Source organism: Neophocaena asiaeorientalis, unplaced genomic scaffold (genome assembly GCF_003031525.2).
Source record: "Neophocaena asiaeorientalis asiaeorientalis breed wild unplaced genomic scaffold, Neophocaena_asiaeorientalis_V1.1 scaffold116, whole genome shotgun sequence".
Classification (NCBI taxonomy): domain Eukaryota; kingdom Metazoa; phylum Chordata; class Mammalia; order Artiodactyla; family Phocoenidae; genus Neophocaena; species Neophocaena asiaeorientalis.
Genome location: NW_020174561.1, coordinates 3,263,209 through 3,285,129, shown reverse-complemented (window position 1 = coordinate 3,285,129; position 21,921 = coordinate 3,263,209). Strand labels below are relative to the sequence as shown.

Sequence of the window (21,921 nt, the reverse complement as noted above, 5' to 3'; positions counted from 1 at the left end):
TTACTAAAGGAGAGACTTCAAACACAAATCAGAAAGTGATATATAATTTGGATATTATTAAATTGATAATAAGAAATGGAAACTTAAAGACGTAATGTGCATGTAATTTCTCATCATCACATTAAAACTTTCAAAAATACAAAGAAAAAATTGGATTTCATAAAAAATTGGACTTCATATATGTATATATGCAGTCATATATATAAAATGATAAAACTGCACTGACAGGTATAAAATTAAAAAATCAAAATAGAAAAATATTGACATGTTTGCATGCTTTAGACCTTATGGACTTCTCGTACTTTTTTCCTATATAAAGACTTTAAAACATACATGAATGCTACAGCACAAAAGGTGATGTTTCTGCAAATATCGTGGACAATTTAGAAAAGCATTACAAATTCAAGTTAAATTCAAGTCCTGCAGTAAATGGTAATGGTAATATATCATAAAACACATCAAGGGTTAAGCGGAGGTCTTTGGGGGGTGGCATGGGGTGCACCACTTGCGTTATCTAGCCAGTAAACATGAATCCCATGCAGTCAGCTCTACTGTTTTTACTTAGGGCCTGTGATTGCTGGACTGAACTACTGTGAAGAGACGATACTGCAGTAAGGGGTAAAAGTTGAGGACCAGAGGGATAGTAGTAGAGGGCAATGGGCAGGAAAATACAGCTCTTAAGGAAGTCTGAGATGAGCCACTAATTAAGCCAACGATTGGTACAGAAACTATAAAAGGGAGTGGGGGGTGTCCTTAGCAAATTAATCTTCTGCTCAAGGCAGTAGTTTCAACCTGAGACCAAGTGTTTGACCCTAATCTAAGAGGGTGTTGGAATAAGTCACTCAGGGTAGAAAGTAAGATTCAGACCCTGAGAGCACATATTTGCAGATTATCAGACTAATCATTACATTTTTCCATGAGTGGAGGAGGAATTGGCGGGGGGTAATATATTCTCCTAGGAGTTCGGGAGAGAAAAAAAAATCCAAAGTGAAGAAGGGAGAAGCAAAGTGTCTAGAGGGGTGAGGCTGAAGACAGTCAGGGATGAAGTGGCCAGAGAAAACCTCTTGTGCTGGTGACCAAAGGACATTGCCATGGCTATACTGTGAATGGGAAAGTACTTGTTTTATGTTTCATGATGAGAGACTTCTGTGAAATTAAATGTACAGAACGATGTAATTTAAAAAAAAATTTAAAATATATCTACATACACATATGTGCCTAGAAATAAGACTGAAATGAAATGTGTCAAGATATGAGAGTACCTGCTACCTTCTTGATACTTTTTGTATCTTCCACAATCATAAAAAAGTTTTTTTAATATATAAAAGAATCATAGACTATTAGAACAGATAGTATTTAGAGATAATCTGGTACACAGACCTGAATTTTCAGAAGAGCAAAAATAAATCTCAGTGTGACATTAATGGTCACAGCAGAATTGAAGCAGATTTCTGTGTATCCAAGTTCCCTCTCAGTAATTTCCCTTGTGTCATCTTGCCTTCCAGAACACTTTTTATTTATGTGAGTTTTTTAGCCTACATCTAAAACTTTACATTTAATTACATTTCATATTGCTTAGTGTGTTTTTATTCAATCCCAGTTGTCATCGTACATTCGTATTTCCCACAAATGTATGACATCTAAGACCTTGTGAGTATGTCTCACAACTTCTTTCAAGTGACTGAAAACATTTTGTCCAGGACATGACCAAATTCAGAATCCTAAGATAACTGGGTGGTGCTCAAGGGTCATTTCTGAACAGAAATCCTGCAGGTCCAGATATAACTCACTATTGCCACCTGGTGGTAGTGATTGCAGACTCCAGTGATTAGCACCAACCCCGGGTGCTAATAATGCATACAAGAATCACCATGAACTAAACCAGTGGTCTCCAATGCAGTGTACTAAATAATTCATTTGGGTGAGTGTGGTATAAAAACATTAGGGGTTCTATTTATATTTCTATATTTATTCAAGGCAAACTGAACAAAATATTAGTTCCTGCTAACCACTTTCTGCTTGCCAAAGACAGCCAGTTTAAAATCTTCCAGCTCTTTTTGGACATTTATTTGCACTTACTTTAACAGTATTCATATGATACCATCTCTTGATTTCTCAGTTAAAAGCATTACAGTTAAAACTCCACTATGTTAGATGATGAGAATTTAGCTATCTTTCACAGCATCCTCCACTGAACACACTTATACTTTTCATGTCTCCATCGTTCTCCCATTATGGCTATATCATAAGTTTGCTTAGAGCAGAGTTCAGTGTTCAGAATGTTGTCTTAGATATCTGTTAACAGCTGAGCAATGGGATTTATATTACTTTTGTTTTGTGTCCCCCGCTTACTTGCTTAGCTTTCTAAGTGGATACCACTAAATCAGCCCCAAATATTCCCTGGTTGTTTAAATCTTCCCTTCGAACAATCAAGTGACAGGACACCTAACCTACATCAAATATTCTACCAATTTCATTGTCTTAGAGACATCTCTTCCAGGGCTTTTCTGCTTGTCCTACATCTAGTCATTTTCTTCCTTGAAGCCATTTCCCCCTTATTGCCTGGGAGTTCCCAGTGTTGGTATAAAGAAGTCTTCTGCCATTCTTTTCATCTTAAGGAATCTGTTTTTCCCCCTTTCTGGAAACTTTTAGGGTCTCTCTTCATTCACCATGTTCTGAACTCTCAGTGCCCTTCCCTGTGTGCATCTGTTTCGTCAGTTTTGCTGGCACGCAGCGGGACTTTATGTCATAAAAATTATATTCTTCTTTTATGGAAGTTTTCTTGAGTTTTGATGTAATCTCAGTTTTCTCTATTCTTTTTCTGAAACTCCTATTATTTTCTTATCTGTTTCTTCCTTGTATACTAAAATTTCCACTTATGTTTTATATCTTTACATTATATTGATATTTTGTATTTTATGTATTTTCTATTTTATTTATATATTTATTTTTTGCTTCTCGTGCCTCTTTTATAGAATGTCATTCATATTTCATGAATGCAATTTCTTTGTTCACCTCTCTGAATATATTAATGATAGTTTCTTGTCTTGTGTTTTCAACTTCTTGCACAGTCTCTGTTTCCTGCAAGTTTCTGTCTCCTTTTTGTTTGTTTGCGTCTCTCTCTTGCATGCCTGAGGCTGTCTTCAGATATCCAGGAACTTTGGTGGTTTGCTCATATTTAAGGCAGTGAAAAGCTGGTTGGAAGTCCTGTACATGTGCTTTGGGATTTGTTGTTGACTGTGGGCACATATATAGTATCATCTGACTGGAGCTTTTTTTGAGAAAACCCAATGCTATATATTTTCATCTTTTCTCTTGTGCTCATTGCATTCCCCAAAGAAAAACCTCCTGGTTCCTTGCCTACTGTCACCTGGAGGGAATAGGCCTGGCTGTTGGGGACAGTGGGGTGGAAGGTGGGGCTCTCACCATTCAACATATTAACTGTTACTCAGTGTCCCTGTTTTCATTGTGAAATCTGTTCCTGACCCTGAACTCCTTCCTGTCTGCTTTACTGTGTCAAAAGACTACACTTCCCGGCTTCCCTGGTGACGCAGTGGTTGAGAGTCCGCCTGCCGCAGGGCACGCGGGTTTGTGCCCCGGCCCGGGAAGATCTCACATGCTGCGGAGCGGCTGGGCCCGTGAGCCATGGCCGCTGAGCCTGCGCGTCCGGAGCCTGTGCTCCGCAATGGGAGAGGCCACAATGGTGAGAGGCCCGCGTACCACAAATAAATAAATAAAGACTACACTTCCGTTTGGTGGAGGAGCAGCAGCTGCATCCATGTAGAGGTTGGGAAGAAATTTGTGGATTTAACTGTTGCATAAAATTTTTTTACTTACCCTCACTTTTCAACATTTTGAAAAACTTTGAGGGCTGCTGCTAGGTAAATTAGATTTTTTTTTTTTTTAGACATCTTTATTGGAGTATAATTGCTTTACAGTGGTCTGTTAATTTCTGCTTTATAACAAAGTGAATCAGTTATACATATACATATGTCCCCATATCCCCTCCCTCTTGTGTCTCCCTCTCTCCCACCCTCCCTATCCCACCCCTCTAGGTGGACACAAAGCACCGAGCTGATCTCCCTGTGCTATGCAGCTGCTTCCCACTAGCTATCTGTTTTACATTTGGTAGTGTATATATGTCCATGCCACTCTCTCACTTTGTCCCAGCTTACCCTTCCCCCAGCCCGATAAAGAAGATGTGGTACATATATACAACGGAATATTACTCAGCCATAAAAATAAACGAAATTGAGTTGTTTGTAGTGAGGTGGATGGACCTAGAGTCTGTCATACAGAGTGAAGTAAGTCAGAAAGAGAAAAACAAATACTGTACGCTAACACATATATATGAAATCTAAAAAAAAAAAAGGTCATGAAGAAGCTAGGGGCAGAACAGGAATAAAGACGCAGACCTACTAGAGAATGGACTTGAGATTGCTTACTTTTGTAACTTACTGTTGACTTAGAATTCCACTTTCATGGGATAACTGAGGCATCTTTAACTTTCCAGCTTCCAAAATGATTTTGCTGTCATCTCCTCTCTTGATATTTTTATATTTGTGACGTATGACTTAAAAATCTATTCTTGTTTTAATGGAGATTTGGGATAGAGTGAAGGTAAATGGACCTATTCAATCTGCCATCTTATTGGAAGACGCGATATTTCTCTTTTTACATTAAAAAATCCCCAAGAAATAAATGATTCTTGACTAATAATTATTGCACAGATTGACCTTAGTGCCTTCATGGCCCATACATTGGTGGATGATGGAGGTAAAGGGAGAGGAGAGGAAAGCTCCATGTGCACAGAGGGACTGACAATAGGGCCCTGCCCACTTCATTCACTCTTGGCATATTGAGTTTATATGGGCTTGGTAAGTGGATAACAAATTATCCTTTCTAGTTTTAATTAAACTAGCCCTCCCATAATGTGCTTACGGCTGTACATGATTTCTACAGGAAATGACTTATGTAAAAAAAAACACACACACACACACACCTAGAATGAAGATAATACAAGAAAATATAATATAAATATAAAATATATCCTTCTCCTACTTGTGATATGAATTCTTCATGAAGATCTAGAGAAGATCTAATTAGCAATAACCTGAACAACTCAGAAGAGCTGGTAACAGATTTGAAGTTATCAATAAGACTCCTTGAAATAGGATTCATACCCACTGTAGTTAATAAAGAATTATGATGCATATCGTGAATTGGGATATTTGTTTATATAGTAATAGTATAACAAGTAGATATTCAAAATTTAGCACTCGAGACAGGACTTTTCGTAAAAATTCTGTTTCTAGCAATGTCAAAAATCAATTAAATCCAGGATTTATTTTACAAAATGTTATATCCTAAATGTTAAGTATGTAGAAGCTTCCTTTGTAATTTCTTAATGAAGAGCAAAAAATCAAAACATACATGCTATTAGAAAAAAATCCTGTTCTTTTTATAGTGGTAAAAATGACTGAAATGATATATAAATAATATAGCAGCATAGGACGTCAGTACAAGTGTGTGTGTGTGTGTGTGTGTGTGTGTGTGTAGGATGATATAAATAATAAAGAACAAAAAGAAAATAAAAAAGAATGCAGGAAAGAGAGATGGAAAGAATAAATATTTAGAAAAAATAGAAATCTGGCACTAAAAATTATTCTAAATTTATAAAGTCACAGAGAGTTCAAGGGGATCAAACTTGTCAGGCAAAAATTTCTAACCTGGATAAAAATGCAAAAGCCAACAATATGCTTTTTATAAGAGAAACATCTGAAGTATAAGGACATAGAACTGTTGAAAGTGAAGGGATAGAAGTAATGTCAGGTAAACACTAACCTAAAGAAAGCTGGCATTGCTATTACATTACCATCAGACAAACTCAAAGACCCCAAAACATTACCATAGATTGAGAGGGACACTGCAAAATGGTAAAAATGTTAATTAACCAGGAACATATAAACATTCTAAACATTATTCCGTGATAGGGACATAATAACATAATCTGAAAATATATAGAAACCAAAATTGACAGAACTATCAGGAGAAATAGATATAGCCACATCATGGAGGGAGATTTTAACAAAACAGTTGCATTAATTGTTGGGTTAAGCAGACAAAAAATTGTTAGGTCACAGACAATTTGAAAATCACAACTGGCAAACTTGATCTAATAGACTTGGAAAATACTGCACCCAGTAAGTTGAAAATATGCAATCCTTTTTTAGCACAAGGAAGTATTTATCACAATTGGCCACATGCTAGTCCACAAATCTGCCTCAACAAGTTTAAAAGAACTGATGTCATACAGACCAGTTTCTGACCACAGTAAATTTATGTTAGAAATAAAAAAACAAAACAAAAAGTAGCTACAAAAGACTCATTTATTTCAAAATTTAAATCACATGTCTAAGCAGCTCATGGATCAAAGACTCTAGCGTAATGGAAAGCAAAAAACACAAAGAACTAAAAAATATGGAATACAGCTAAAGTGTAAGAAATGGAAGAAAATTTGTCTCCTGAAATTCTTACTTTGGAAGAGAAGAAAAGCTCAAAAAAAGTAATGCAAATGTATACTTTTAAAAGTAAATGAACAGAAACTAAATGCAAAGATAAAATAGAACGAAGTAATAAAGAGAAGAAACTAATAAAGTAGAACATGAAATAGGATCAAAAGAGCCAAAAGCTGGTTCTTTGATAAGACTTATAAGACATAAAATCAACATACTTTTGGAAGAATTATTCCAAAAATGTTTAAAAGCATAAGTAAAAATATTAGTAACTAAAAGATACATAACTAAAAATACTGTAGAAATTAAAGAGGTAATAAGTGAATATTATAAACAACATGCTACTAAATTTGAAATGGAATGCATAATTTCCTAGAAAAATATAACTAAAACTCAAGGAGAAATAGAAAATATGAATAATTCTGAATCCAGGAAAGTAATAGAATAATTACTAAGTATATGTATATGCCTTCTACTTTCTCCTTTCTGTTTCCTGCTAGCTGGAACAGAGAATGGATAGAGGGAGATGAGGCAGCCATCTTGAACCATGAGGTAGCCATCAAGTGCTGAGGATGGCAGAGCAAGAATAGAAAGAGTCAAGGTCATCATGATTGTGGAGCCACCATACCAGCTTATTTCTATCTTATTAAAACTATTGCTAATTTTGGTCTTTGTTGAGATGAAGAAGTAACTAATATGTGGTAATACTGAAAAGAAAATAAGAAAATGATTAACATGAAATTCTGGACTGTGGCTATGTAGATAAGGGGATGGATATGATGGTCTGAAGAAAGGAGATGGAATCAGAGAAGAGCTCATGGATATTTCTAGAAATTGTTATGTTCTATTTCTTAGGCTGGGGTGTTGGTAAATACCATTTTATTCGTTTTATTCTTTAAAATTTGTGTTACATTCTTTAAATATGTATATATTAAAATATTTCATAATCAAGATATATGAAAAACAATTTGGGGACTAAATAAATGTATTCCTTTGTTAGGAAATATCATTGGAATATGAAGAGAAAAATATTGTTGAAGATTTTAGGAAACAAAGTACAGTATTAGAATAAATTTTATGGTATGGGAGGTTTATTGTGCAGTTAGAGGAAAGTACAGATGCTTCCAACATGGCTAAGCTCATGTTATTTGCTAGATAATATTTTAACAATATGAAATGTGAAGAACCACATTTTTGTGGTTCAAAAATGAAAGATATATGGAAGAAGAGGTATCATCAATAGTCAGTTATTTCTTTAATAACAAAATGTTTTGTGGAACCCTAGCTAAGTAAACCAGTGGAGCCCAGCTAGGACTTTGACTACAATAAATATTAAAATCTGAGTGAGGTTGTGTTCACAGGTTGCTGCTATGATTCCTTTCTTTTTTTAATGAATATTAAACTAAATTATTTACTCAGAAGTGAATTTACCTCACCAACGGTTGCCACCCACTTCTCTTTTCTTTCGGAAGATGCACCTGGCAGAATTTCACGTGGATCGTGTGTGACCTGTTTGCTGACACCCAGGCATTTACCTTCACTTTAGTGAAGCCTCTTTGTGGGGCATATTGGATCCCCAGTGTATGTTAGAAATATCATCCTTTGTTCTGATTTAATACCATTGATAATGAGGCTTCCAAATTCTCAGTTGAATGGAATGAGTTCTCATAAATTGGATCAGTGAGTAGAATAGTTACAATTTCTTTTGAAAGTTCAACTTCATCTTGTATTCCCAGAGGCACAGAAAACTGCCAGGTTAAAAGAGGACCAAGTAAAGGGTACAAACTTTCAGCTATAAGATGAGTAAGGACTTAAGAGCCATCGCAAAACATGGTAACTGGAGTTGACAACACTGCACTCGACAACTGAAATTTGCCAAGAGAGTAGATCTCAAATGTTCTCACCAAAAAAAGAAAAAGAAAAGAAAAAAGGATAAATATGTGAGGTGATCAATGTGCCAATCAACCAGATAGTGGAAACCATTTCACCATGAATACTTCATCAAATCACCATGATGTACACTTTAAATATCCCATGATCCTTTTCAACTTTATTGAGGTATAATTTAAAAATAAAATTGTAAGATATTTAAAGTGTACATCATTGTGATCTGATCCACATATACATTATGAAAAGATTACCCCCATCCAGCCCATCAACACATCCATCACCTCATGTTTCTCTTTCTTTCTTTTTCTCTCTTTCCTTTTTCTTTTTTTTGGTGAGACATTCAAGTATCAGTCCCCTAGCCAATCTCAACCATACAACAGTATTATCAACTCTAGTCCCCATGTTTTACATTAGGTCCTCTGACTTAATCTTATAGCCAAATGCTTATACTCTATTACCAACCTCTCCCTATTTACCTACCCACCACCCTGCCCCAGCCCCTGGCAACCATTTTTCTACTCTTTGTTTCTATGAGTTTTACTTTAAAAAAAAAAAAGATTTCCATATATAAATGAAGCCGTGCAGTATTTGTCTTTCTCTGTCTGGCTTATTTTACTTAGCACTCAGGTTTCATCCATGTCATTGCAAATGGCAGAATTTCCTTTTTTGCCATGGCTAAATAATATTCCATGGTCTATACATACCACATCTTCTTGATCCATTCATTCACTTACGTTTTTTCCATATCTTGGCTACTGCAATGAACATGGGAGTGCAGATATCTCTTCAATATCCTGTTTTCATTTCCTTTGAATATATACCCTGTAGTGGGATTGCTGGGTCCTATGGTGGTTCTATTTTTAATATTTTGAGGAACCTTCATACTGCTTTCCATAGTGGTTGCACCACTTTACATTCCCACTGACAATGAACAGGGGGCTCCCTTTTCTCCACACCTTCAACAACACTTGTTATCTCTTGTCTTTTTGATGCTGCTGTGATTCCTAAAGGGTGTGTAATAGGCTCTCTCTCTCTCAATCATTCTCCCTCTCTCTCTCTTTCTGCTCACCTCTCTATAAACCGCAGGGTTTGGCAGGATGAGTAAAGGAGACCCGTGAGTTGTCTCAAGTGAGGTCTGAGAGGCATTAACAATTGGCTTTGCTGCCGAATTTCACGCGGTCTATGAGAAGGCAAGAGTAATCAAGAAGAACTTTTGTTTGTAGCACCTACTTGATCTAATCTAAAATTCCTTTTCTACATTTGATCTAGGGGCCAGATATTCTAGAACTGATATCTCCTTACTCGGCAGCACTAATGCCCCTAGTCCCTGACATTATGACCCATGCTAATTACTGTTATATGGTTCTTAGAATTTTTGGAGAATATTAAAGAGTGCCCTCTTACGGAATTTGATTTTGAATAATAAGAATTTCACCCCCAAACTAAACAACACGTAATTAAAAGCAAAATTCAATTTGTTCAAGGAAATTTTCCTTTGAATTTTTCCCTTTGGGGAACAAGAAATTATATAAGATGAATGGAAAACAATTATTTTAGGCCTTTCATTAGAAGTGTACTGATTTTTCAGTTCCTTTCATTCAAAGATGTCTGGAGGCTTAGAAATTGAGCTAGTGTAAAAATCTGAGGTATCTCTTTGATTAATACTAGTGCTTGAAAGAAGGAAAATATATAGCAACTTGATTCTTCTCTTGGTATGTAAAAATTGATTTTTGGAAACCTGGAACTCATTTCTTATGGAAATAATATGAATGATGATTGGTCTCCCAATTGCTTCACTGGAACCTGACAAATCTATTCCCTCATGTATGTCAGTGTCATTTTGGGGTCTTCCTTTCTTCTTGTTCCTTTTCTTCTCTAAAAATATTTCAGCTACTTTTGGAGTAATATAGAATTTATGGTCAGCTAGGTCTAAGTACCTACCCACCATTTTTATTCTGGGCATGAGTAGGGAGTTCTGCTAATGGGTGGGCCATTGCCTATAGTGAAAAGGGAACTTGGTGAGTCACGGAAGACATCTCTTTTTTAAGTATGCAGCTTAGGAATATGACTCTTAGATAGGAGTGCTTCTTAATGAGTTCCTGGAATCTGAGGAACTGCTGAATATCCATCAGCTTCAAAACCAGCATATAATCCTCACCATCAGCCGCTGCAGCAGCAGTGGGAAAATTATCATCGTTATCATCTCTACCAAAACTTTGCAGTTCTATTAATAATAATTTTAGGACTGATAAAGTATATAAAGAACTCATACAACTCACTAGCAAAAACATCCAACCAACCAAACAAACAAAAATCCCCAGACAAGCCAATTGAAAAATGGGCAGAGAAACTGAATAGACATTTTCACAAAGAAGACATCCAAATGGTCAACAGGTACATGAAAAGGTGCTCAACACCACTAACCATCAGGGAAATGCAGATCAAAAGTATAATGAGTTATCATCTCACACCTGTTAGAATGGCTATCATTATAATAGCATTATGCTAAGTGAAATAAATCAGAGAAAGACAAATACTGCATGGTATCATTTATATGTGGAATCCATAAAAGCCAAACTCATAAAACAGAGAGTAGAGTGGTGGTTACCAGGGGCTGGGGGTGGGCAAATGGGGAGATGATGGTCAAAGGGTGCAAGCTGCTAGTTTTAGGATGAATAAGTTCTGGGGATCTAATGCACAGCATGATTATTATAATTAGTAATACTATATACATAGCTGGAAGTTGCTAAGAGAGTAGATCTTAAATGTTAGCACTGCAATAAAGGAATGGTAATTATGTAATGTGACGGAGGTGTTAAATAAAGCTATGGTGGAGATCATTTTGCAATATGTGAGTATATCAAATCAACACGTTGGTGATTCAGATGTGTAAAAACATGGCAAAATGGTGCAAATTACCAAAAAAAATCTATGACTTTCATTTTTTTTCTCTTCTTTGAAATTTATTTTAAACCATCCCCTCTCAAAAGGAGTAATATTTGGATTCAAAGCCAAACCACACAGAATTTATTTTAATTCAATAAAATGTCCCACCAACTTCATGAAAAAAGCAGAAGACTAAAACATTATGAATATAAATATCCCTTCCATTTTATAGCTAGATTAAGTAGATATAGATTCTTCCACATAATCAGTTAATCTTAAATTATCTAGTTTAAATCTAGCGAAGAACAGGTGCAATTTATTATACTTATAACACAAACTATACAATATGTTTATATCTGAGAAGAGATGTGTAACTGCTAAAAATCAAAACGTATCTTAAATGTACAGTATGTAAAAAATACTTGCATGTGATCTCTTATAAATAGCACAGAGCAAAAAGTGATCCCTTAATTTTTCTTTTACACCAAGCTAAATTTGTATATATAAAGTTCTAGAAAGACCATAGAATCATTGTTCAAAGGTCTTCTCTTCCAAACTCAGATCTTAATCTTTACTGCCTAAAATATACCCCAATTACCTTACTTCTCCCCATTGAAAACTTATTTCCCCTCAGTGTTTCCCATCTCAGTCTGTGGCATCACCATCTGCCTTTACCTAGCTTACTGTAGCAGAGGCATCTTCTATTCTTTTCCCTCTCTCATCCACAAAGTCAGATTAATCAAAAAATTCAATTAGGTCCATACCCTCTGCCTTTCACATTGTTGCCACAGTAAGCTTCTCAAAGGGCAGAATTTAACATGCTGCTTCCTGGCTTCAAAGCTCTCTATTTCCCTTAAGATGAACTAAACTCTTTTGCATGGCATGAACAGCAATTTTTAACCTGGTCCAACCTATCCAAACATTTCACTTTCCACAGCTCATTCCTGGCACCTGGACTGGAGATGTTTCCCAAAAAAAGCCCTGCTCTCGACATTTTGGGGTCTTTGAATTCATCTTATTCTCTGATTATGTTACCTCTTCCTTTTTCTCTCCTTCGTTAATTAGTCAAGATAAATATCTATTGAATACCTACTCTCTGTCAAACAATGGAATGTGCTAGGGGATTATATGCTGAACCAAGTGGACACAGTCCCTGTGCTCATGGAGTTTGCACTTCCCTGATTGCACACGACATCTTGCTCCAGACTCAAATCCCTTTACCTCACATTCCCTCTGGCAATATTCCTAGATTGAGCTAGTTGCTCCAGCTTCTGGGAGATCTGGCCTCTGTGTGCACCTTTGCTGTGGTATTTATGTCACGCTTTTTTTTTTTTTTTTGGCTGTATGCGGGCCTCTCACTGTTGTGGCCTCTCCCGTTGTGGAGCACAGGCTCTGGACGCGCAGGCTCAGCGGCCATGGCTCATGGGCCCAGCCGCTCCGCGGCATGTGGGATCTTCCCAGACCGGGGCACGAACCTGTGTCCCCTGCATCAGCAGGTGGACTCTCAACCACTGCGCCACCAGGGAAGCCCTATGTCATGCATTTTTTTAAAGTCCATCTTCCCCATTAGACTCTGAGCTGCTTACGGTAAGGAGTAGGTCTTTTCATCAACAGACCTTCCTACAATGCCTAGGACAGTGTTGGATGTCAAATCATTGGAAGCCAAATTTAGGCATCACGCCAGAAAACTGGGTTTGTAAAGATGACCACAAGAAAGTTACCGAGTGCAAGTATATCCAGCAGTTTTTAAAGCCTATTTATAATGCATTCTTCTGTAATACAGTGGGCATACTGTTGATTTTCTATGTTTTAAAAGAATTACTTCTCTCCCTAAAGATGATAATGTTTTCATAAATATGTATTCAATTCTCATCTTAAAAACCCTTAATACACCCTGTAGCTAGTGGTCTAAAACTTATCTTTGTATTAGTTTTCTCTTTACATAAAATTTGCTCTTTCCTTGAAGATTTCTGTAAATAACAAGAAAGTTTTCTTTTTCCTATTGAGTTGCATGCTAATGCATTATAGCCTGAGGAAGGAACATATGCCCCACTCTCATATTTCTAATGCCATGGTTACCGTTGGACTGTTTCTATGCAGGATTATTTTTCAATGGTCTCAAGATATATTGCTCCCAATACAACCTAGTATAGTATTTTTACATTGATTTTATTCTGGGGAAATGAATTCTATGGGATAGTTTACAAAAGTCTCTTTCCTTCCTTAAATAGGCAGAATAGCTACAACAACTCCTCCATCTGTGTTTGACAGTAGCAGCTCATGAATTCTGCATTGAATTTAGTGGTAAGGAAGACACTAAAGATAACTGGATTGTAATTACATGAATAGGAGTTGCTCTAAGTTCATACCCTGGAAGGAATAGGATGAGCCTAATAAAAAGGCAGCAAGATTTTAATAAGAAAATGAAACAATATTCTGAGACTAGCATTATATTTCTTTAAACTACATATGCTAACTGCCATCACCATGAACCTGGTAAAAGGAGAAAATGAGGCTGATTTTCAGAGCCTAAAATGTTTCCTATCAGGATGTTGATTTCAGTCCATCCATGAAGGCTTATCAAACCATTACAATATGCTTTGATGTAAGCAAGTAAAGTAATTTATAGACAAGGAAGCAAGTAACAGGTTTTAAAATGCATACGTATCTAACTGCAAATCTAATATAATTTTATGTATAATTATTCAGAGAGAATCAAATTTAATGTACCTTTTCCAGCTCCATCTTGCTTGAAATTTTCCCTGCATCATTACTGTATCTGAAAAACAAATTGACCCAGTTTATAATTTTATTAAAATGTAATTCAGAAAATCCTAATCAAAATAATATTCTTTACCCTGGAACTGGTTTTGTTTTCTCTTTTCTCTCACTTGTTTCATGTCCATTAACATTTTCTGCAAAACATTAAATAGAAAAAAATAATAATTTACATGAAGGGTTATCAGTGTGTGTATGTGTGTGTGTGAAGATGGAAGCATTATTAGAAACTGAAAATAAACAAAATCACCTTGTACTGACATAACAGTCATCATAATAAAGTGTTTTACGAACACCAATATCCTCCCAACACTTTTTTTCACTGCATCAGAGCAGTTTATCAGACCAGAAATAACCAAGGTAAAATGTGATGCTGTTTCCAAATAGAATATAAGAATGAAACGTTCCCAATATTATGCAGGAAAGTCATTTCAGTGTAAAAGAGTAACCTGGAGGTCTACTGATAAAGGCATGAAAGACAGAGAAAGTTCTAACAGACTGGCTGGAGGATAGAAAAGTCATACTTATTCTTTCCCTTTTGCTAGAGAATGTAAATTCAACCATTAATTGAAAGTAAAATATTTGGGTAAATGTAATTCCCTTGTATAAATACTGGAAAATAGAGAAAGAAGAAGGTTAAATTCCCATCATGCATGTATGGACAATTAGTTCAAAATATAACCCAGAATTCTTGAGCTTTTTCTATTGCCCAAATGACTAGACCCCACTGTGGCCAAATCAACATGTGATACCATCTGTTTCCAGTCCATAGTTGGTTGATCCACTGATATAAGTCATCTGAGTAGCCTCAGCCTCTGCTTCAGCACTGATGATCTGCTGGGCCACAGCCTCCATGATGGGCATCACCATGGCAGTAGTAGAGGTGTTGCTAAGCCACATAGATAAGAAGGCGGTACAGCTCATGAACCCCAAGGCCAGCCTGAAATGAGAGGGCCTTTATTATGAACTGTGCTCTCTAGCTTCACCAGCTCTGTATCACTTAACTGTAAAGGATGTTGTTTATGAGTTGTGAATTAATTTTTTCAAAACAGGTTAAGGTTAAGATTCCTCCCAGATGAGGAACTCTGAGGACAGCTATAGCCAGGTAGAAATCAAAATGGCACATGTAACGGCAGATTTCTTACGAGGTTTGTCTCCCTGAAAACCATAAGAATCTTCTCTCTGAAACCAGAAAAATGATAAAACTTATAATCAAACTGCAAGTTGGTAGATGGTGTAACAGCTTATAATATTACACCAATATTTGAATGCCCTTTACAGATGACACATCTTCAAATACTAGAAAGATAAGGTGCAGTCAGCATTTGCATTTAAGATCCCTTATTCTTTCTTTTATGTTTGGGTCGTATCTCTGATTATTAGTATATGTGCCAAGGAGGCACAAGGGCAAGGAGGGAGGTTAATATTTATAAATCTGCTTTTTACTTGTTAACTACTCTGGTTCAATATATGGTGGGTGGAGGAAATGGGTAAAATCACTAGCTAAAATGAGGTTTCAGAATTTTCTGTAAATTCAATTATTCATGGTCTCCTGAATCTGACATCCCTGCCTGTTGTCAAGACTGGATGTATTACATTGTCTCCTCTTACAAATAGAGTAATTCTTCTCCCTTAAAAAATAACATACCTAAGATTATAGGATTTTAAACCATGTCTATAAGCTTTCAAAATCACAATTGGGAAAAAAACATGATCTCTTGAGTAGGAGGTCCAAGAAAATCGTTCAGAAGCACATCTTTCCATATAGAGCCATTTATGAAATTCTCTGAGTCTCTTTTGAAATAGATCTATAAGAAAATTCCACACTATAAATTCCAGCTACAGATAAGGTGGATATTTTCTATGTGTAAAAGAAAACTGTTTAAACAAGAAGTGATTCTTAATAATAAAAAAAAAGAAACAATTTTAACTTCAGGCACTGGCAAAACCAGAAATCTTTCAGTACACAAAGGGTAGGAACTGATAAAACTTCTGCGTGGTAAAAACGCCTTAAATTGAAAAACCGCTTAGTGGTATAATGGACAGGACCCTTGCCTAACTGTGCAGTGCATGACCTCACCCCCTGGGGCCAGTGAGCAGGTGGCCAAGGAAAAGAGACACATTTCTACAGCACTTTAAGAGGCATGGAACACCATTTCATTGTAAGAGTGAAATACCCTTAATACATACATGTCATAAAATTTTTAAGTAACAGATATTTTAAAAAATGTGTCTGATCTAAGTTATTGAATTTTTTTTCTATTTAACAAAACAGTTTGCTCCATAAATGATAAACACAGATGTGGTTATACCCTGGAACGAATTATGCAACATAATTCAATACAGTTTTCCTATGTTTTAAAGAAAGATGAGAAGGGAAGAACCACCTAAGGCTTTAAAGCATAATGCCATTAAGTAAATGATTATGACACTGGAATTTTTTTTTTTTTAGCTCCCATCTATGTTCTTAACAAGAGCTAGAATTAAAACCAAAACAGCCAATTAATTTAATGGAAAAAAGCATTTATTTTAGTGGGGAAAATCAGTCTAATGAGTGATTTCACATTCTATAAATAAACCTTCTTAATTGCTTCACTTTGGAACAGTTCATTTAAAAAGAGAAATGTTCACCTTAGAATTTTTCTGCACATATTTGTATTTTGTCAGCAATGTCTTTGGTTCTTAACATCCTCCCTGATGATCAAGGATACTCTTGAAAGAGTCTTGAATGTGTAATCAGCCAAATAAACAAGATAGCACTGAAATCTACTCTGATGTCTGTCAGTCTTGTCTGTTGAGGTTCAAGGCTTCTCTCAGCTTTGACTCCTACAGTGTATAAAAGGTGAACGAGTTGTGTCCACTTATTCCAACCTCCCTGTAATTAGACCTGCAGTGGGAAAGTTTTCTTTCTTTTCCTCCTCCAACTAAAGTACCTTTTTTTTTTTTCTCTTTTTGCGTTATGCGGGCCTCTCACTGTTGTGGCCTCTCCCGTTGAGGAGCACAGGCTTCGGACCCGCAGGCTCAGCGGCCATGGCTCACGGGCCCAGCTGCTCCGCGGCATGTGCGACCCTCCCAAACCGGGGCACGAACCCGTGTCCCCTGCATCGGCAGGCGGACTCTCAACCACTGCGCCACCAGGGAAGCCCCTCAAGTACCTTTTATATCACTTTCATATTTGCAGAGAAAAAAAAAGTCATGACTTACACTGCCATACAAATGATTGTCTGGATATGCATTACTTATCTGTTTATTTGCTCTGCACAAAAATGGTCTGTTTGGAATGTAAACCTGGAACGGTAAACACAGTACTTACCATGCTGGGTTCACACCCACCATCATCACCATTCTCAGAGCAATCCTTTTGTGCAGATTCCATTTTTCTATTGATGTTGCTAAACAGATGACTCCAATTAGCAGTAGGTGAAAATCTTTGAAATAAGCAGATGCCACCTGAAATTACAGTTAAACCTATTATTTACGTTGGTGGGGGGAAAACATTGCACCAGAAAGACATTGTTTCACTGCACTTAACTTTGACCTTCAACTACATGATCTTTCTATTTTGTTGAAAGAAATGTAGATGTGTTTGAATACAAATTTAAATAAGTTCCACATCCTTACCCAGAAACAGTAGTGCTATGAAAAAAGTATATAGAAAAGAAAAAAGGGTACCCATATACTAAGTTTTTAAAGAGCTGAGCAACATCAGGCAGGTGCCTTCTATGCCTTAATTTCTCCATCTGTAAACTGGGGTTAATTAGTTTGTACTCCTATGGCAGAACGGCCATGACTATGATCTGGGAAAATCTCAAGTCAAGTTTTGCCATGCCAATATCTTTATCACCACCATTATACCAAAACTGCAGTCACTCTTGTATCTTGAGTGGAGACTAGTAGAGTATACAGATACTTGGGCAACCACTTGTAGCAGGACTTACCAAAGAATGCTCTGAAAGGTACATAATATTTTTCTTTAAAAAAAAAAGTTTCTGGGCTTCCCTGGTGGCGCAGTGGTTGGGAGTCCGCCTGCCGATGCAGGGGACACGGGTTCGTGCCCCGGTCTGGGAAGATCCCACATGCCTTGGAGCGGCTGGGCCCGAGAGCCATGGCCGCTGAGCCTGTGCGTCCGGAGCCTGTGCTCCGCAATGGGAGAGGCCACAACAGTGAGAGGCCCGCGTACCACAAAAAAAAAGAAAAAAAAAAAAGTTTCTGTGGTCAAATAAGTTTAAAAAACAGAGTTTTCTATGATTCTAGAATTTTCTTTCTTGTAGGCCTTCTCAAAACCTTTAAACACTAGTGTATACTATCACTCTCAAAGTGTGGGATACCCTATACTACATATTTTTCAAACTTATCTGATCATAGAAACCTTATTTAAAAATACCTCATGGTACTGATATTCAAGAGACCTGACTTTATGAAATGCTTGGCTTAAATTGAATCACAAGGCTGTGGTAAAATCTTCTCCCGCAGAAAGGGGAAGAAACCTGTATCACGGGTATTACGGGTTAGTTAAAAAAACAGAAGTCTCCACCCACGTTACAGGACAGATGAGCCTCGTGAAAGCAGTACTGGGCCCAGGCAGAAGATAGAAATCCAAAGGTGATAAATTGCATGGCCTGGCATCTTGAACATGACATCTTGCCTGAGAATGTTTCAGCTGTGGTTTAGGCAGTTGTGTGCTGGGTGGCTGAAAGCTGCATGGAGATAGATATTCTGGTTTCAATGCATTTCATGCTTTTAATGGGAAACTGAATCCATTTTCTTCAGATGGGTACCCTTAGATTGTATAAAGGTAAGAAACACCTCTCAGCATGAATAAACTCTCAGCAAGAACAAAATGGAAATCCATGTGAAAGTTAATTTGGCCTTATCTTCTGAAATGGCAGGTTTCTGGAAAAGAAAACAGGGAAGCTTTTTCTTCATTAGAAACAAAAATTGCTTTTCCAACACTGTGTGAGACTGAATTCTGTTGACTAGAAAAAGCTGATGCCGGACGTGAAAGAATTCGCCCTTTTCTTGGGAGGTAGGCACCGGGTGTGGATGTCAGCCTGGGAAGATTGGACACACATTTCTCCTACTGACACACATGACTCAAGAAGCCACAGTCTGTGTTTTGTTTTTGTCCACCTGAAGGTGGACACACATGCAGAATTCTAGAGGCAAGAAACAGCTGGAAGTTTGGAGGACTTATGTGGAAGCCTTATCAACAGGATTATTGATCCTTTTAAATAACAGCTTTCTCATTGGAAGTAGCAGCATGAAGTAGGGAATCTAATTATGTCAAACATTCGCAGGAGAACTTACCTTCTTGGAAGGCATGATCCCAAACATAGGGAGCATTAAGGCAGGCAGCAAAGCTGTTACCGACAGAGGCAAAGGTTCTGTCAGCCAAAACGTGGCAACGACAAACAGGATGTAGGCACATTCTGCTTCCTGGACAGAACAAAGGCAAAATGCCAGGTGAAATAATGAGGCTGGGCAATTATCATTCAAATCACAATCACGTTTGCTGGATAGAGTCGAGTCACAGAGAAAGTTATGAAGAAACTCTGAAGTCCCTGCCCCTTTGAGTTGGGCAGCAAAACGGTTATTTCTGAGGGGTTCCAAGAGTCAAAATTTAATACACATGAAAAACCAATGACATAAAAACATCCTTATTTGTTATGTTTCCTTCACATTTTCTTCAAAACAGACAACAGCATGCAGTCAGTTTTCATGTCAGCGTATATAGTTGTTTGCCCTCACCTTCATTTGGCCTGTGAAATGTGCTCCCTGCCTTTTCACTGCATTTCTTGGTTGGGTGGGAACCATGCACACTGACCTTCCTCTCCCTCTACTAAAAAGGGAAATCAACCTAGAAGAAAAGTATTGGTGTACTTTTTTACAGGGAAAGAAGGACAGTGCCCTGTTACATGCATGGATAAGACTGAATTTGCTCCTAAGTGACACAGACCTGGAGGTGAAGAGCCTCTGCTTTGCTTTTTAGAAAGACAGCTGAGCTCCTGGGAAGACACAGGGGGACTCAACAGGATGGAGACTCTTAATAGAATGTTTTGCTTTGCTAGGTATAAAACTGTGGGTTTCTATTTTAGGGCATTGTTAAGGAATGGTTGGAATTTGTCATTGTGTTTGGCTTATAGAAATAATTTTGATATGAAATCACCCAGGATGTACTAAGTGATCAGTAAAGGTTAGCATCTCTTATAGGCTTTGTTTTGCTCTCACACTGCTTAATCTCTGCAAATTCTGGGCTGCGTTTGAAAAATTAACAAATTTACAAAAACTGCTGTCTGAGTTTAACGAGGTCTTTTATTTAAGGCTTTCCCAGGACAATAACATTTCTAGCTCTGCTGCCCTCTGATTCACCTACCTCAGGGTGAGTCCTCTGGGCCTGGTATTTACTCACCCAGAAATCCTGTACTTTCAGTGGGTTTCTAAGAAATTCTTAATAAGCCATGATTGTGTCATGTCTTTGTTGTGCTTTTTCAAGGAGAAAGACTAAAGGTGTTTTGATGTTGACAATATTACACAAAGTCTGCCTCTATAATCTTGACAAACAATAAAAAACAGTGAAACAAAGCTGAGCTTTGACTAAATCTTCCTGACTTGCTCTGGAGAGAATCTGTGAATATGAGCTTAATTTAAAATGCCAGTGTAGGGCTTCCCTGGTGGCGCAGTGGTTAAGAATCCGCCTGCTAATGCAGGGGACATGGGTTCGAGCCCTGGTCTGGGAAGATCCCACATGCCACGGAGCAACTAAGCCTATGTGCCACAACTACTGAGCCCGTGTGCTACAACTACTGAAGCCCATGCACCTAGAGCCCCTGCTCCACAACAAAGAGTAGCCCCCACTCCCGGCAACTAGAGAGAGCCCGTGTGCAGCATCAAAGACCCAAGGCAGCCAAAAATATTAATTAATTAATTAAAAAATAAAATAAAATGCCAGTGTAGAGAATGACCAGGCCTGCTTTTTCTCTTAGTTAGAACACGTGGATAACCCCAAAGCTCTTCATTATGACCCTATGTTTTCTATCATACTTACAAGAACCTAGATTTCAAAGACAAAATGGACCTTTTTATTATCTTGCTTTTTAATCACAACCAACCAGTCTCTTGGTCCTATCCATCACCCTGTCATTTTACCTCTAAAACCTGACCTTCTGCTTCCATTCTACTTCCTCCACTGCAGGCAAGGCTGTTCCAGAATGAGGTGATCTTTCAAAAATCTGCTTCGTTTTCGTCATTCCCTTTCATGAGCCTGGATTAAGGGACTAGCTACCCTGACAAGTGTCTGGAGCACCAATCTATAAGGGACTGCAAAAACATCAGAAAAATAAACAGAATATGGTACCAGTGAATTCTGTTCACCACACATAACCCCTGCCATAGTGTTGAAATTTCATTTCCACATGGGTCTACTTCAGCTAGACACTCATAGTCTGCTCAGATGGGGCAACTTTGGGGACAAAATAAAAAGCAAAATTTCAAGTATTATTTGCTTGTGTAGATGACTTTCATGTTTTAACTGACCCAGCCCTGATTTAAAATGATCAAGTCAGTGATTTTTCAGTTTATTGAAAAGAATCCAAAATCCTCATCTTGCATTCAAGGCCACCTTCACTCTAAGACTCACTCCAGGGCTTCCCTGGTGGCGCAGTGGTTAGGAATCCACCTACCAATGCAGGGGACACGGGTTCGAGCCCTGGTCCGGGAAGATCCCACATGCCGCAGAGCAACTAAGCCCATGCGCCACAGCTACTGAGCCTGCGCTCTAGAGCCCGTGCTCCTCAACAAGAGAAGCCACTGCAATGAGAAGCCTGTGAACCGCAACAAAGAGTATCCCCTGCTC

At 37.6% G+C, this 21,921-nt stretch overlaps 1 protein-coding gene across 1 annotated transcript in view; it reads right to left on the bottom strand.

Annotated features, from left to right (window-relative positions):
- The window catches only part of SLC13A1 (solute carrier family 13 member 1), a 111,838-nt gene that overhangs the window by 71,656 nt on the left and 18,261 nt on the right, over positions 1-21,921 (bottom strand). Inside the window, exons 2-6 of the mRNA XM_024757789.1 lie at positions 19,377-19,505; positions 17,383-17,519; positions 14,822-15,009; positions 14,149-14,206; positions 14,022-14,070 (exon numbers count right to left, since the gene is read on the bottom strand). Of these exons, the coding sequence (XP_024613557.1) occupies positions 14,022-14,070; positions 14,149-14,206; positions 14,822-15,009; positions 17,383-17,519; positions 19,377-19,505 (561 nt within the window). The remainder of the gene's footprint in view (positions 1-14,021; positions 14,071-14,148; positions 14,207-14,821; positions 15,010-17,382; positions 17,520-19,376; positions 19,506-21,921) is intronic.